General features: G+C 39.8%; 1 protein-coding gene across 1 annotated transcript; it reads right to left on the bottom strand.

The window, feature by feature from the left end:
- Nucleotides 1–4,890: 4,890 nt before the first annotated feature.
- ENDOV (endonuclease V) lies at nucleotides 4,891–17,848 on the bottom strand. The gene is made up of 8 exons (XM_053452861.1): nucleotides 17,728–17,848; nucleotides 16,373–16,544; nucleotides 15,438–15,572; nucleotides 14,868–14,907; nucleotides 14,001–14,113; nucleotides 12,295–12,363; nucleotides 11,568–11,696; nucleotides 4,891–5,652 (listed from the first exon to the last, which is right to left on the bottom strand). Exons 1-8 carry the CDS (start codon nucleotides 17,814–17,816, stop codon nucleotides 5,593–5,595), a joined length of 807 nt encoding a protein of 268 aa, XP_053308836.1. The 5' UTR covers nucleotides 17,817–17,848; the 3' UTR covers nucleotides 4,891–5,592.
- Nucleotides 17,849–18,297: the final 449 nt, after the last annotated feature.

Consider the following 18,297-nt stretch of genomic DNA (forward strand, 5'->3'; position numbering starts at 1 on the left):
TCAAGCCCAGGGCACTTATAATTAGGCAATGCAGACATTTACCTAAATGGCAAAAAACTCCAAAAAAAACCCAAAAACATAATATTAGGTCTCTAAAACTCTGCAGATAATAGTTATTTCAAGTCCTAAACATGAACGCATAATCTGCTCTTTTCCTACGGTTTTCTTCTTCAGACACTTTAATATCCACTTGATGTGTAGCAACCCAGAGACGTAATGGGCTATTTATCTTTGAAAATACCAAATGACTTCCATTTTCATTTACCAAACACTGGTCGCTATTAATCACAATATTTGTACTTCATGGAAAAATAAAATAATGATGTATAAGCAAGACAAAAACACGGCTACTAACTACTGGCATATAGCGAGGTAAGTACGTGGAACGGCGGCTCGGTTATAAACGATACGAACAATGGAACTAATTATCAAGACAAGAGCGGATGCAATGCTTGGAGAATTTTGCATTGGTTTGCAGCGGGAACGGAATGATAAATTGTATCTTTTTTTTTATTCTACATACTGAGCTTAGCATTAGATTTACAGTAGTGGGTAAGTCATTCCTGGATTCATCTTTGATCAGAACACAATAAAGTTAGTGTTCTTAGACCTAAAAGATATTAACACCAGTTTAATTAACTTTTTAATCTCAGATCTTTAGGTAATCTTGCCCTTGGACCCCAGTGGATTGGCAGACGAAGATGATTTCTTTTGCCTGTCTATGGTGGTTACGATGGTGGCAGAGTGTCTGATTAATGGATGTAATTAGCATGCTAATTTCTAAGATACCTACATTGACACGGTCACAGGGTATACATGGCTAAGGAGTTTATTTAATCATTCCAGCTGCTTGTGCCTCAGTCGGGAAGCTGCAGTTCAGCAGAAGGAGCGATGGGACCTCATTTCTATGTATCTTCTGGGATGGGCAACCTCTGGTGTTCATGAGTCTGTCCATTACATGACATCGTATTTAACCAGCCTTGCATTGTTGGGTAGAGCAACCGCCAGAAGCAGGCCGTTCAATCTTAGTGGTGCAGTAAGATTATGGCATACCCAGGTATATCGAGAGGGTGGTAGATAAATGGAGCAGCCTCTCATCAGAAGCTGTAGAAGGACAAGGAGAGAATTTAAACATGTACGGGACAGGCATACGGCTCCTGAATCTAAGATGAGACCAACGACTGATTAAGGTTTGAGTCTTTACAGCAGGAGAAACGGACAGACTAGATGGACCATCACATTCTACGCTTCTATGTTCTCTGAATGGTCATCCTTATGGTTCAATGGAGACCTCTCCAGCAACTTCACCTGCAAGCACACTCTTAAAAATATAACAGGGAACCTTCTCCCCGTTAAGCACTTACGCAGCTGTCTAGGTCACCTATTTACATTGGACCAGCAGAATCTTTAAGTACGTATGTGCGAAACACGGAATGGTGCTGTACATGACGGAAAGCAGAGCATTAGTGATACATTGTTGTTTGTTCATAGCCTAGACTGATGTAATTTATATTAAAACATTAACATTTGGGTCACGTTGGCATTTAAAGGGACAGTTGAGGACATTTTTCAGAGATCTCACTCTCCCTGGAGGATGAGCTGGTATTACAAAGTTTTCTAAGGCTCATTGGCATAAATAATTTGATGATAAAAATGCTCAAAGCGATCATCACTTTATTAACAGGCTATGATACTTTAAGTGCCGAACTGAAGGCCAAGGTACGATTAAAACGAGAAACCAGTTTTCATTCCATGATAAACCCTTTCATTCTGATTGGTCCATTTATCCATAATCTGATCCCGAAGCAAAATACAGGGTTCCAATATATATGTTAATGTATACAAAATAATACGGATCACTTGTGAAGGTTTTATAACGTTTTTTCCATAATATATAATAATAATAATGCAATGAGGGTCTCATATAAATAGCAATTCTGATGCAAAATGGTATACCCATGAAATGTCCTCTTGGATGAGTTTAATCTAAAGGGATTAACTTTAAGGCAAGAATTTAGTACATACCCAGCAGATACCAAAAAACACCCATCTAAGGCATAAATATTGGGGGTTCTGTCACACTATATGGCCATATATTGCTTAGCCCCCCTCCCCAAGCAATTTGGGCTACTGACCCAAGCAGGGATTGTAATTGAGGCCCAGGGATCATTGGAGGTATTGAACTACCTAGAAGGTGCAATGGAGATACGGGCTGGACGGGCTGAGATGTCTTTAATTTAGGGATCGCCTTATGGAGTCCTAACTTGGATCTACTGCTACTTTTGTCATAAACAGTGCTGGTTTTAAGCTGCCACAAGAAAATTGGATGGATTATCACCAACACATTCTAAATTGAACTCTCTCCTTTCCTCAAACAAAGGGAGAGAGAGACATGTTGGTTGTGAGATTACATCTGTTTGCTCAGCGCTCAGGTTCTAATTCCAGACGTCTCCGGTGGATTCACTGCAGCCTATTTCCCATGCTTTCTGGCAATGCAAGCCTGACACCAAAGCATCCGGAAAACACTGAGGTTTCCTCTCAGGTAATGGACTTTGATGGCTGGGGAAACACCGTTGAAGCATGGCGTTGAGTGGAGACGGAGTGGGAATGCCAATGAGCATGGAATCCCTTCATGCCCTCCATGTTCTCTGCAGAAGAGCTCTGCGGAGAAGAGCTAATACCCAGACACCGCGTGTTTTATTAACGATGGGTTTGGAAAGTTAATTTGCATTAAAACAGGATAAAAGAATAATTTTGTTGTGCATTACAAAAGCAATCTGTTTAAAAGAAAATACCTGGGTAATTTATTCATATCACCGGAGAGCCTCTCTTTCTTATTTAGTATAAACTTTTGCATGTTTGTGAAGAAAGGCATTGAAGGGCAGCTGGAAAGAAAAGCACATATAAAACATCAGATATTTTTCCAGATTGGATGCTGGGCGCCCAGAAGGTGCCATTTTTGGGGGGCTAACTAAGAAAAAAGAATCCGCATCTAATCCTGTTTTAATTTACTCCAATCAGATGTACAACCGTGATATGCCAACATTTTTACATTTCTCACAGTAAGGGCAGTTAAGTTGTGAAATACTTAATAAATGTGTATTGATTAGCCAATCCGCTGTCGAGTTGTACGTGTTTGAGAGCGTGTCTGTGTACCGGGGAAGTTCCTATGGCAGGCTATGTGGAGCTCTCGCTCTTCTGCCTAAGTAACTTTGAATGGAGGTTTCTTTTGAGGGAGAGAATGTGGACAGGGAGGGCGGAAGATAGAGAGAAAGAGGGCAGAACATAGGCAGGGAGAAAGCAGAAGATAGGCAGGGAGAGGGAAGAAGATAGGCAGAGAGAGGGAAGAAGATAGGCAGAGAGAGGGTAGAAGATAGGTAGGGAGAGAGCATAGCATAGGTATGGAGAGGGTAGAACATAGGCAGGGAGAGGGCATGGTCATGTGTCACTCCTCTGCTCGGAGAAGGAAGAAACTGATCCTAACACCTGGGAAAGCAGCGCCAAATCCGATGAGTTTCCAGGAATACCAATAGCGGAGTCACAGACATTGAGATGAGCAAACCCCTGGATCTGACCAAAATAAGTGTGAAAATCCAATGGGGGCGAATAAATTTCCATATAACTGTACGATATGTGTTTTCATAGTGAGAAAGCTGTTCATTATGTTTTTAGAGGTATATGCAGAAAAGCATTTTAACTCATATAGATGCATATTGTTTGTTAGATTTAAATTGAGTCCTTAGTCGACGTTGATACCTTTTATCAAGCCAACAGAGACAGTTACAGACCTTGGAGACCTTGACACTCTATCTTCCATCCAATAAATGGATATTATTGAGACACATTCCGAGACAGAAGTGGTTAAAGCTCTAATAAGTCTTGTGTTGGCGTGAAGAAAAACATATCTCCTTTGTGCATGATATGCTGATGCCACTTCTGTCTTTCCAAGGCCGTGCTAATAACTTTCTTATAATATGTTACATAAGTCGATTGTATAACCGAGACTTGGGATTATTTCCTACCCGGAGAGCTCCCCGTCCAAACACTAAGGTCCCCGGATGTTGAACGTCTAGCTTTTCATCTTATGTAATGTATGATCTCATCTTTAGGATGAAAACCCTGGAACAATCGGGAGCCAGTGGGGAGCTTGTAGTTAAGAGACCTGTCAAGAATCAGCTTTTTTTTTCCATTTACACTTGGCTTGACTAGTGGAAGACATATAGATATAATGATTGCGCAACTAAAGGGAAGGATAGAAAAAAAAATAAGCCAGGAGGATGCTTCTTAAAGCTGATCGGTTAAATCGAACCAAATCATGCATTTCATAATTCTATACGTTAAATAAACACATGTAATGCTCTCTACATTTTGATAATATATCACATACACGAAAGCTCGAAGGTTTGGGGTCACTGAGCTGTTTTCATGGAAAACAAGGACATTTCTGGCTGTAACATAATCGCAAAAAGGGTTTTCTAACGATCAGTTAGCCTTTTAAACTTAAACTTGGATCAGTGAACACAACGTGCCATTGGAACACAGGAGTGATGGGAGTGATAAAGGAGAGATGGGAGTGATGGGAGTGATAAAGGGCCTCTGTACGCCTATGAAGATATTCCATTAAAAATCAACCTTTTCCAGCTACAACATTAACCCCGTCTGTGCTGGGTTTCTGATCCACTTCATGGTATTTTAGTGGACAAAATGTGCCTTTCTTTCAAAAACAAGGACATTTCTAAGTGACCCTAAACTTTTGAAGGGTATATTTATATAATGGCAGCACCCATCTGTTCTCGGTCTGCAGGATTATTCCCCCACCATCCCATTTTGTTTCAGGCAGACTTTGTAAAAGTGGGATTAGGGGAAAGGAAAGAACTCCAGGACAAGAAATTGATATATTAGTGCTGGTCCTGCCACAAGCTGCAGCCGTTTATGAGGTTAAATATTTTATTTAAGTTAAATGTCACCAAGATTAACAGTTCCGGGAAAACAGGGGTCATATATTCTCTACAATACATTTTATTCTTAGAGTGGTTCGGTCGCTTATATACAACTTGATCTTATTCAGCTAAAGTCAAATAATTATCAGCTAAAGTCAAATAATTATCAGCTGGGCTTAAGTTTCAAATACTATTCCCACTTAGAGATAATATAGGTAAAATTTCAGGAATAAATATGGAAGATCTTTAAATGGCACAGTTTTTGGCGGTGTGGTTAATACTGTGTACGTAATAGTTATTTCGCAAGCTCTGTTAAATGATAAAATGTTATAAAACCGGTGGTGTAAAAGTCTCATTCTGGAGATTTTAGATCCAGTCTGTTATGCAAACATGATATATAAAACCTAAACGGTTGAAGCAGCCCACAAAGTCATGAAATAGTGTCATGGAATCACCAGTCAATGACTTTGTACCTCTATAAACAGCCTCCCACAGATGTGAGGGTGGGAGGCGTAAAAGCTCTTTGTGTAATGTTCCAGTTCCCGTGAACCTCTTGAGATCGCAGTCTAAGTGTCCACTTGTGCGTCATATTGAGCCAGATTTACAGGGCATGCGGTCCTGGGGGATCTTCAGGAACCAGGCTAGATGAGCTCTAGGCTGTTTCAGAGGCAGCTGCGATTTGGCACAGAAACTCCCTGGATCGGATGTCTGCCTGTAATAGTGTAATAGGAAAGAAACGAAACATTAATTCATTACAATACAGCAGTCTAAAGAAACGGTACAGAGACACGGGTAACATAACAGAAAAAATGGTAACAAAGTATACAACCTAAAGTCATGACCGTCAACTGTGAAATATATAAAGGGCATGACACGCATATAGAAGATTAAAATAAAAGACAGGGAACCATATATGTGTGTATACCTTGGAATTAGGAATGTGTACACGTAAGTGACATCTTTTCTACATTGGACTAAGAAAAACGTACTGATTAACAAGTTAGCGCCAGTCATTGGATTAACAAAGAGTTTATGCATAATGTCTTCTCTGGAGGAGCTCTGAGCTCCCACAGCCCCCTATATGTCCCTCAGGACTTTGGACTGCGGCGTGTCCTTCACATGGAGAGCCCCCCGTGAAGAGTAAGTAGACCTTTTGAACATGGAGGGCACCATAATGGACTGTGATGGGATGAGCCCAAAAATCTCCAATGGTGACAACGATTAGTACAGTAATCATCTAAAAAGTGTGGACTGATGAAGCATTGATGTAGTACAGTGCAGTTTAACTGATGGGTATTTACTGAAGACCTAAATTAAACCACCAGATAACACAAAGGTGTCTGATGTGTTCCTCATTTTGGAAGTCCATGTAGTTTGACCCTAGGACCAGCCTGATAATTCCATAGAAAGATTTGGGTTGCCTACGGGGGTTTGCTTGGTCCTGCCAAATACTAGGGAATTTACCGAAGGAGGTTTGAAAGGGGCAACCAAAACCACAGTTCACTTAGGACAATCCACGGGTTAGAAGTTGCCTTTTTTGTCCCCAAATATGGTAGCTGATGGCTAGGATTTGTTCTGTAGGGTAAGCTGTGCCTACTACCGAATGTTTACTCATTATGGCTACAGCAGCACTTATCCTGCAGGGTCATGATTGATTCTTTTACAGACAGTAAAGCATTCTGATTTATTGATTTTCACTAATTGATGGGTTACAACAGATTACAATTTTGTTAACTGAAAATTGTCAGTTAAAAGGACTCTGTTACCACTGACAGCACTCTTGGTCTTTACCTATACACAGCGTAAGCCCAATTCCAAGCAAATGTACAGATCAAGAGAAAAATGAATAGTTACCTCCGCCTTCTTTCTGCTATTGAACACATATGCTAATTCAAGCTACACTGCAGTAGTTCATTTGCATATGGCGACACATGCTGATGTCCGAGAGGATAGTGAACAAACTATCACTTTATTTATGTATTTGTTTTCAATTTTGCCAAAGCAATATAGAGAATATTTATGTTCTACTGCCATCCTGTAAACACTTTTCAGATGGTAGAGTTTCTTAAAGAAACTGGAAGACAAGGAACATCTTTAAAATGTCATTGTGCTGCGGTAACAGCAGAATTTATGAGGCTGCAACCCACAAGAGCTGCGTTGAACTGAAGGATTCCACAGGCAAGAACTCTATTACCTTATGGGCATTGAGGGTGTATGACAAAGTCCACAAGATATCAAAGTCTTTCCTCTGAAGCTTCTAGAGTCAGAACCCCCGGGATAAAGGACTTTGCATCAGTACAGCGGCTTATACTTTGAAGCAGGCCGCCTGTCGCTGTTCATTAAGTATTAAGTCAGTCCACATCACACTGCTTTAGCATCACAAGATGTGCATCTTAATTTAGCCTATACAAGGGACAAAGACTGGAATGGGGCCAGGAAGAAACGTAAAGGAGGGAACTGAGATGAAAAGACCAAACAAAAGACAGCTAGGTACAGAATAGAATAGCAACAATCATTGTACAGCTTGCTTGGTCAAGAGGGAAACCAAGATGTCCCACTTTTATCTAGATACATTGGTGGTGTCGCCTGTACAGACACCTATGGAATGGATGGTCCTCCAAGTAAGAATGCCTCTTGATGTAGAGGAACCCCATGGACCAGGTGGGCCCTATACTGCCCAGCTCAATAAGCACTGTGTTCCTGCTATACAGTGCAGACAACATATAAATGACAATATGTAGCGAATGGGGGCCCCTTGCCACCGAATGTCCATTTTGCCCATTGTCAACGTGCCCCTGGTCACAGTCATTTGGCTCCTGCACACATACATAAACAACTTTTTTTTTTTTTTTTTCTCTCGTTTTTTGTTGTTGTTGCTTTTAGCGCTTTTATCCTACCCCTTTTAAGTTTACATACATAAACGTGTATGGGGCACACTGCTACAATGTGTCCATACATAGTGAATGCAGGAATATGGGCTCTCTATACTGTTCTTGTATGGGGCACCAGCATTTGGGGCAGGTTTATGATGGCAGAAGGATGGCCAAGCTGGCCTGCTATACTGAAAATAGTCGTCTCCCTCCAGTCGCCCAGTGCCCGGCTCGTTGCCCCGTGTAACCCAAGCACAGAACATGATGTAGAAAGCGGATAATGTAGGAGCCGAGCGATCTGCGGTGCTGCCCTCCCTCCTCAAATCCTCTCTTCTTACGCTACTGCAGGTTCAGGCTGGCTGCAGCTCCATGTGATGGGCATTTCCACACAATACGCACTACGATATTTTAATTGCCTCCCCAAGGAGCCGTGTCACGTTCCACCGGCAGCAGGCGGTGGGACCGGTATTTATTTCAGCACCCTCGTTCGAGGGCTCTTTCTGCCAGGTGACACATCGTTCACCTACAGAGACTCAGCTGGGGCGAGGGGAGAGCAACACCGCAGTGCCGGATAACACCATTCCCGACGCACGGGCAATAACCCTTTAATGAACCCGGCAGTAACACTGACAGCTATATCTACACCCAGATTCGTGAGATATCAGCCAGGTGGCAAGCACTTAGAACAGGCACGAGGCTTTGTGGCGATTTCCAGGAACCTGGTATTAAGGCATATAAAGCTTAGAATTATTTCAGCACCTGCGACAATATGCCCCAAAGAGTTCTTTAGCAAAATGCAGTACAGCTCCTGTCCTAGACCGAAAGCTCCATCGAGCCAGGCTCTTTAAACCATCTACTTGGTACACTTCGCTTCCGCTGGCGCCGTAAAATAAACAATGATTATACATTAATAAAATATCCTTCAACGACCAAATGTTTACTTTAAGAATAATTGGTTAAAAAAAAAAAAAGTGCGGTGGGTTAGTTTTGTGAGCGATTACCCTGTATACAATAATAACCCACAATAAAATCACTCATCTGAAAATCCAGAGACCCTTATCCATCTTTCATTTTACCCTCTGTGATAGACAGTGATGTGGTGCGGGGGAGGACTGAAAACTCCATTTATTAGGTTAACATGACAAAAAAAAAACTCAATTCCTCTGCAGATGCTTTGTGCGAGACCGCCCTCTACTGGCAGGTGCTTGGTGTTGCTGCACACTTCTATGATCTCATTGACTTCCCGGGATGTTTTGGATGCGATTCCATCCTTGTGGGGTTGCAAATGGACAGTGATCTCAACCTATTATTTCCATTTCATTTGGCGTGGACCACGCTGAGGGTTTAATTCAGAGCTGTCGTGTGAAACTGGCACCATGAGTAATGCGACCAACGATGAGGTGCTTCCAAACAGACAAGGAAAGGGAGGTTTAGAGATGACATAATGCGGAAACAGATAGATGCCGCCGTCTTGCCCATGAAAGGGTACTCTGGTTTGCTACTGTTTGAAGAATTTTCAAATATTTTCTAATAGAAGATATGATCAAATCTGATTTGTTTTTAATTTTATCAAGAAATCATGAGCCGACTTAACTCCAGCAGAGCAATGTGAGCGGAAGCTCGGCTCTCTAAATGCATGAATACTTTATACATTGCGCTCTTCTCTGCCCGTCTCCTATCCATCCTGCACTCTTTCAGTGTCCTGTTCTATTACCTCTTCCAGCTCGCCCCTGAACACTGCATTCATCTTGCACTGACCCATTATATACCTGCTTGTTGCCCTCTTCTCTCCCTCGTCCATCTCCTCTCTGCCTTTCTCTGTTCTTCATCCACACTACAGTACGTGTCCTCCTTCCCTCACCCATGCTATACTCGATTTCTTTTCTCTACCTCATCCACCCTACCCCTTGCCTCTGCCCTTCTTTCTCCCTCAACCAGCCTACACCAGAGAGAGTACAGTAACGTTTATCACGGTCAGTTCCTTTCTCGTTCTTTTTGACAGAATAGTGCGGATGTGCTCCGTAAATTCACCCCTTAGGCAGATTACACACATCTTATTATATATGAGGAGTTTAGGCATCAAAGTGAAGAATTAATCTCCCGTAATCCCAGCAGGATTGCTTCTATTTTGAACTTGCAATTGACAATTGCATATCCCCATGTGCCATTAGTGACTTCAAAGGGACCATTTGGCTCAATAACCACTTCTTAATCATGTCCAAAAAAAACACGTTCCACTGAAAGACTGCACAGAAGAATCAAAGAAGGGATCCAGCAAGGGTTTAAATGCGCCTTCTTTTGTAGAATGGTCGGTATCCAAATACCCAGACCAATAAAGCCCACATTCTTAATTTAACAAGTACAAGAAGAACAAAAAATGCAGTTTCTTTAGTATACAAGGACCAACAGCAGTTCCATGCATCATACAATAAAGATCCCGAGAAGCCCCTAGGCATAATCAGCCACTATTATTATGTCTGCTGGCAAAATTAGTCAGTTGTGAATGGTCGGTGATATAATATGTCATTTATACTCAAGCCCAACATTTCAATTTCAGATTGATTTCATTATTATGAGAGGCATCCGGACCCCCTTAACAGACATGGCCTTAACGCTCCTGCAGTCTGGGTTATTGTGAAAGGCAGTAAGACGATGTTTGTCTTACTCTGCCCCCTGGTGGACATTCCTTGTTTCTGCCCCTGAAGGCTACCTTGTTTTTCTTAACACATCAGGCTTAAAACGATTTCATTGAGATAATAATTGCAAAATTATAGGCATTATGAGTGCGGACTGGCAGAATGATAGCACAGTATAGTCAATGAGTTAAAGAAGGCCATTGGGCTTTATTGGCTCTGATATATTACACATATACATATAATACTTCTGTTGTGACCTAGCCATTTTTTGGAGTTGTGGAGAGGGTGCGCTAAAAGCCCAGAAAGGGTTAAGCCCAACTCAGCTGGACGTATGATGGAAAGCAGCCGTAAGTCATGGAGTAAGTAGCTTACTGCAAACAAGATTTCTCTGTTGCATAACGTGTCGGAACGTAAGCAACATAATGAATAACGCAAGCACTGCGGTAAGCAAAGATGCATGAGCCCCATGTCCTGTGCCTTTGCTCACACGCATGTAATCGATGCAGGCACCATCTCAAAGCCTACTCTGGGGAGTTGAGGAAGAGAATGCAAACAACTTTGCATCAGCAAACAATCATATCTTTTTAGGCAATTAGACATGCCCCCCCCAGCCTTGCACATTTAATTATGTTTGTAAGTAGTTACAGAAATACCTTCCTTCCCAACATTTCGCCTTTTGAGGGTCTTCAAGGCAAATTGGATTTAAAACTCAAATTTACACCCCAAGACAAACGTTTCCTATGAAGTACCGGGGTGGCTACTGGTTTAAGGGGCTCTGTTTCTAACATAAACTTTAGCCTTAAATATATATCTATATATATATATATATATATATATATATATATATATATATATATATATATAAAAGGACCTCAAGGCATATTGTTCATGTTTAATGCCATCCGTACGCCATAGAACTTTTGAAATTGTCCCAAGTATACAGACTAATACATACAATATGTTCAGCTGGTTGACTGTCTAACAATACATGTAGATGTCATGTTTGCGTAGGTCTCTCCTCCTTGTCTTCTAAGAGACCACACCACTTACCTCTTGAGCGTCATAATTGCATTGATGGCCTGTCACAGTCAAGATTAAAAGAGGGCAGTTTGATAACCCACCTGTCTTATTGGCTCGGGAACCCTGTACTTGCAGCAGGAGTGGACCAGCTTTACCGCAGACCCGAGGCTTATCTTGTGGCCAACTGAGACATAGATGGGCTTGGAGCTCTTGTTGGAGCTCTTCAAAGCCTGTAGTGGGGAAGAAATAAAAAACTGATGGATCACATGAGATATGGATATTTGGTCTTTGTCCTCACTAAACAAGCACCAAACTCCTCCAACACACATTGGAACTATAAGTAACTCACTGGACAGCGTTTAATTTTGAAAAAAAATTATAATATTAAAAATATTAAAAAATATATATTTTTTTTATAATTATAAATTTAAAAATGTTAAATATTTAAAATTAAAAATAACATATAAAAATAAAAATACACAAAAAAACGTTCACAAAAGTAATTAAAATGTAAATAAAATGACACGCTACAAAATAAAAATAATAAAGAAAACAATATGTATAAAGAGATCAATACATATATAGAAAAAACACCTTATCCACGGAGAGGCTAGATGTCCTGTGATGTTGGCCTGGCTAGGAAAAAATACTCTCTGTGGGTACTCGCTATTTAGATTTATGCATATAGATTTTATAGCCCCCATTGCTGAGTTTTGTTTTGAACATACGGTATATCGTGTCATTTTATTTATATTTTATTTTTTTTGTAAGTATCGAAAAGTTCATTTATATATTATAGAGTGAAAAGTCTGCGCAGCGTTTACTTACAGTACCCAGGACAATGCCAGAGCTGCCTGTCAGGTTGAAAAAATCTCCTCCGCTGTTTAGCTGCCGTATCTGGAAGAAAAGACAAAATAAAAACAGTTCTTTCCCGGTATGCAATGGCCATTTCTCCAACTCATCAGTCCAATGGTGCTTGGCGGATAGTAATGTTGTTGCCATAAGGTGAAGACTTTTTTTCCCCCCGTTATTATATTTTTGGGTTCATTTTAGTTTAATTTGACTCATCACTTTAAAAATGAACTAAAATATTGAAGCTCACCAGGCAAATAATCATTGATGTAAAGAATCAGGATGCTTATTATTATTATTATTATTATTATTCTTATTATTATTTATTTTTTATATAGCGCCATCAATGCTTATTATTATTATTTTAAATATTATCTTTTATTTATATAGCGTCAACAATCTACGCAGCACTTAATACAATACATATATTCAAGAGGTAGAATTGACAGAGTAAGATGAACAGACACATTTAGTGGAGGGAGCCCGGCTCATAAGCTTACAATCTTGAGGCTTATTAAGGACGTATTTAAATTGGGATGGCTGTGAGAGTTACATACAGATATCTCTGCATACGTCCCACAGTACACCATGCTGAATATATATATATATATATATATATATATATATATATATATATATATATAAAATAACACAGCAGTAAGACAAAAAATGTTTAAAGGCTTATTAGTCTGCCTATAGCTTTTACTGTTCTTTTAATAGGGCTGAAGTTATTTGGACGCGTAACAAAATATACCATTGCCAGTAATATGCTAATAAGTGTTACTGTCAAATATACACTCTTTGGAAATGGATGAGAGCGATTGTAGAGGGAGAACGGGAAAAAAAAAATCAGAATAAGAAAACAACTGAGTGAGATGTTCCCTTCCAATCAATCTGTTCTGGCTGTGGGATAGGAATCAATATGGTAGGAGACACTTCAAATGAATGGATAAATTACACCGTGCAACTCATCTCCTTATGGGAAAGAAAAGGAAACGTGCTGTACTTTGTCAGTAATTAGTGTCCTAATAAGATGGGACTGACCGTATTTACAGCTTCCGCCCGTAATCCTTTGTGTAGACGTTCTAGGCCTTCATCCTAGTCTATCACCCTGTAGCCTATTTGCCTTTACGAACCCAAAAGAAGGGTATACTCAACCGAGCTCAAAGAAGCGGCTTTGACAAATTATACGATGGATAGGTCGCACGTCGATGGAAATAAAACTTTTTTTTTAAAAAAAAAACTAATTTTAAAGAAGACTTAGAGGAATATATTTTTATAGGTCTCTCCAGGTACAGATGATGCCTGTTCAATCCTATTACGAAATAAGGGATTTCAGATTCTACGTACTGTCCATACCAAAAAGACTCGCAACACCCAAAAGACTATAAACGATAAGAGGTTGGAACTCTTAGCATGCTTGGTCCTTACAGTATTAAGTTAGAAACACATCTTTTGTGTATAAAAGATGCAGTAAACGTCCCGTTCTCAGTATTTGTACAAATGTTCTTTGCAGTTATGATATGCCTGCCCTTTTGCTTCATTTGGTTCTGGTAGCCTTTATAATTACAATATCTTCAACTCATAGCTCAAGGCTGTATGAGTGATAGTTCCCTCTAACATTAAAAGTAACAGTCCTGAGTGTTCTACTGAGCAAAAGAAAAGTTATGTCACTGACTTACCTGTTCTTTGTGTTCTTCATTATTCTCCAGACCATCCACTTGTAGTAGGTTCTTGGCAACCCCAATGCAAGGTAGCCCCGTGAGGACCCCGAGGTGGCATGCCACCCCAAATCCTGCAGAAGTTCAAGACAAATTAAGGAACAAATGTCACATTTCTAATTATCTCCAAACCTAATTATTATACCCCGTCAGCAATGTACTTATTATGGGTTTTTAATGGCATATGGGAGATAAGATCTGAATGCAGCATTACATTGTAAATTGCTAGCTCGCTCTAAGATTTTCTTGTGAATTCTTTCATACAATCAGTTACTTAGTTACTATCAATGAGAGTTAAATTAAATAAAAGAAGAAACACAGAGGTTATGTACCAGTTAAAATAATGTACCAGTTCCATGGAAAATTAAGATAAAATTAGAGCTGACTACAAACAAAAGGTTAGCTTAAGACATGCGTCCACCAAGTTCAGCCTTTCTCATATCTCTTTATTTCTTGCTGTTGATCCAAAAGAAGGCAAACAAAATTCCTTCTTGACCCCAGACTGGCAGGGAGATCTCTCCTTGGATCAAGAAGCTGTTTCCCCATAATTTAAAGATCATATCCCTGAATATTATGTTTTTGCAAGTGAAGAGATGGAAGCTATTTACATATCAAGGACACAATTTGTATAACATTTTAGTATATCGAATATGCAATATCTTCACTGTTTATATAATGTTTCCTACATTGTTCAAATCAAAACAAAAAAGCAGAGGTTTTGTAACAATTTAATAGAATAAATATTGTATTATTGATACGGACTGTCTAAGGGGTGAGCTCATCACAATGACAAAAGACTGATATAAATGAATGAAATTGAGGAGTCACCTCTGTGATGCAGGATTCCATTGCCATCTACAAGGAGCACCTGCAAAAGACATACACATTAACAGACATAATATTCTGATGACTATGTGAATGATTTGTATACGTTTACAAGGTCAATGTATGTACATAAAATAACCCCTATGCCGTAATACCTATGTTTAACAAGATGAGGTGTAATAACTGGTTTTCACCACAAGGTGTCAGCACCTTCATAAGGACTGCTTCCCAAATTAAGGGTGTCGTTCCACTTAGTTAAAACATTAAGTTCTCTACGATGTAATTGAAGTATGTTATTTGATAGAATGACATGAAAACACAGCACAGCTAATTTCTGTTTCATAGCACAAATTACTATATTTTGACAAAGACAAGAAACTGTTCCATTGCTTAGCCTAGATGAAAAGTTGGGTATTACTAAAATGTATTCAACGGTACATTGAAATAATTTTCTTAGACACTAAGAGACTTCGAAGTACATTTAAAATAATAGGTTCCCAGAAAATAGTACAGTAATGGGGATTAAGCTAACGTATGGTGATTAAGTACCAGTGAGTTTAGGGTTTGGTGTACCTGGGGCATCAAACTTGGATCCTTTTCCTGTAGCCTGTGAATTGCATCAGCCAAGGATGGCACCTCTCGGAAGGCCAGGAATCCCGCTACATAGGGAGCGCTGAGGGCCACCATATGGAAGTCTTCATAGATCACCTAATCAGGAATAAAGATCATCATTCAGTGACGCTCCCTACACTTCCAATGGTGCTTTGTTACCATTCAACTGGTAAATTGCAAGAGTTTGGGTTGTTTCATAAATTGCATGAAATGCATTACTACTAGAACAAGTTTATCGTTTGGAGATAGTTCTTTGTAAGGGTGGCCTTGTGTGCGATTGTGGTATCCTGAGATCAAAACAATGCCTTGGGCTAAACAGTCAATATTTTGCAGTCAAGCAGTTATTGATAACAAATGCCAGATGATACATTAGTATAGTTTAAAAAAAGGTAAATATTGCCTATAGATCATAAGCAGGCAATGGGTTCAGAATGAGCATAGGGAATCTGAGACAAAATCCTGGTGGTCTGGTATGGACCCTGAAGTATGAATCCAATCATGTGATGGCAAGAATGCTCAGGACAGTCTGTCCTATATAGGCAATTGTTTCCACCACTGGTAACAGAGAAGGATGACACAGTTTTGGGGAAATGTTGGCATAGCACTGGTAGGCACCAACATTGCTTATTGAGGACATTTACTGGGGTCTCTGGTAGATAATTTCATGATGTTCTATTGATCTTCACAAACTTTGCCACGGACGCCGGTGTCCTTGCTACTGGGCATAAGAAATCTGAATCTTTCAGATGCTGCACATCGTCTTTGCATTTCAAAAACCCTTAAAACACCACCTTTGTGCCAACCTTAGCTATAGAGAACATGTGCAGGAGCTCAGCATCAGCTCAAGGGCTTCAAGTCGCCTTCTACCTTTGTCGAGATGGCGCTGGAAACATTACCTTCAGATCTGGATAGCTCAGGACTACGAGCGAAGCACAAGCAATTTTATCATCTTCTTTACAATAGGAAAGGTCTACGCCTCCAACTCTTTCCAACCCCGAAAATTCAGGATGATCCTGCCATGCTTCGGTGTTGTAATTTATAAGGTCTTCTTTCAGCAGGGCCTGCTCCCTGGACAAAACGGGGAACCGTATCAGACAAATATTGGGCTTTCTTTCTCTGTCAATAATTTATCTCATACCCCACAGTATACTCAACAAATGCAGAAATATGACTTCAGTAGATAGCATATCTGGAGCTATATCCTACCAAATAGGCAACAAGAAAGTGTGATGCAATGATGGACAAGTCTTCTTGGTTGGCCGATCAACTTCATTACATGAGGAAGATGTTAAATTACATAAAAATGGTTTCCTCATGAAAAGGTTCTACAAATTCGAGTTACATAAACAAATTTAAAGAGGAAATACATATACTGAATGGCTCTTAGGGCTTGGTCCAGAGTCAAGATGATCTGATCAGGACATTCCTGATCTTTCTCGAGTGTTGGCTTCCCACAATATACAATGCATGGAAACGCAAAACTGTTTTGGCGCGATAGCTGTAGGACTGAGGTACAACATGGGCAAAGAGTGAAGTGACATCAGAGACAGCCCTCATAATAATGGTGGCGCCCCAACCAAGATGGCAGAATGTTACGCCAAATCGGGGACCCCAGGTAAACGAGCTGGAACTTCATATTGAGCTTTAATTCAATCTGGACATCACAACTGGTGCCTTTCTTGCTGTTGTATCACAGCTAATATATTTCAATACAGATGGAAATTCAGAATATTTTACTTCATTATACCCATTTGGTTGCTACCATTAGCTAAACATCATTACAGAGTTTATCATAGTCTATTATATAGTTAATATGTCATGGGAAGTTGAAAAAACCCCAATGTATGGAAATCAATTAGATACATTCGCTTTGATTTTAATAAATAAATAAATAAATAAATAAAACACTTGGTTTTATTCTCTTAAATCAATGGTCTTGACCAAAAATAATACACACCAGCATTTTCTAATTTTTATTGTAACTAGACAACTTGGGATATAATAGTTCCCTTTCGAACTATTTACAAAACCACAGAAACATAAAAATATATGGTCTGGCTAAGGGAAATATATCGGCTGCAAAAGCAAAATATTTTATGAAAGGATGAGTGGGGACGTCCTCCTAGCAACTACAACTCCCGTCATCCCTCAGGTAGTGACGTAAACGCAAAAGAACGTCCAGTCAGGAAGCGTTTCCGTGGGCTGCTGTGTACCTCTTCTTTCGCGCGTTTTTCTTGAGGCGCGCACTTACCTCTCCCATTTACTGTACGTATCCGCCATATCGTCGCTGGGTTCGTGCTCTTGTTTAGAGAGGACTTCGGGGCCCCCAGTAGGCTCCATGGTGAGGCGCAAGACTGGCCCTTCTTCCGCTTTCCATTTAGCGACGTCATAGCTAAACAGTCGCCCGTCCCAGTCAGTTGTGTTGAGCAAGCTGGGGCGTAGTCATGTTACCATCATACTTATCACAGGAAGTGAATATACACTATCCCATATACCGGTATATTATTACATTCCCCACACAGAATATTGTATGATATATCAAAAATACATATAGGTAGGAGTCATATATATTTATATTTCTATATCAGATATAAATCTCTCTATACATCATATATATCTATCTATATATATCTATATCAAATATAAATTGCGCCTGCCTATACTTAATTCATATATATATATATATATAGGCAGGTGTAATTTATATTTGATATAGATATTTTTATATATATATGTATATGGCACCAATAAACCAAGGCTTATTTCTGTAGATATAAAATGAAGTGGGTGCCATAAACTTGCTTTATATGATTTATATAAT

Source organism: Spea bombifrons, chromosome 13 (assembly GCF_027358695.1).
Source record: "Spea bombifrons isolate aSpeBom1 chromosome 13, aSpeBom1.2.pri, whole genome shotgun sequence".
NCBI lineage: Eukaryota > Metazoa > Chordata > Amphibia > Anura > Pelobatidae > Spea > Spea bombifrons.

Bases quoted from the DNA above. Each gene is read 5' to 3' on its own strand.
- ENDOV (XM_053452861.1), bottom strand. From the start codon at position 17,816: ATGGAGCCTACTGGGGGCCCCGAAGTCCTCTCTAAACAAGAGCACGAA. The intron at 14,908-15,437 runs GTACACCAAACC...TGTCTTTTGCAG, and splicing joins ATCCAAGTTTGATGCCCCAG to GTGCTCCTTGTAGATGGCAA. The intron at 5,653-11,567 runs GTGGGTTATCAA...ACACTATTACAG, and splicing joins TTCCCGAGCCAATAAGACAG to GCAGACATCCGATCCAGGGA.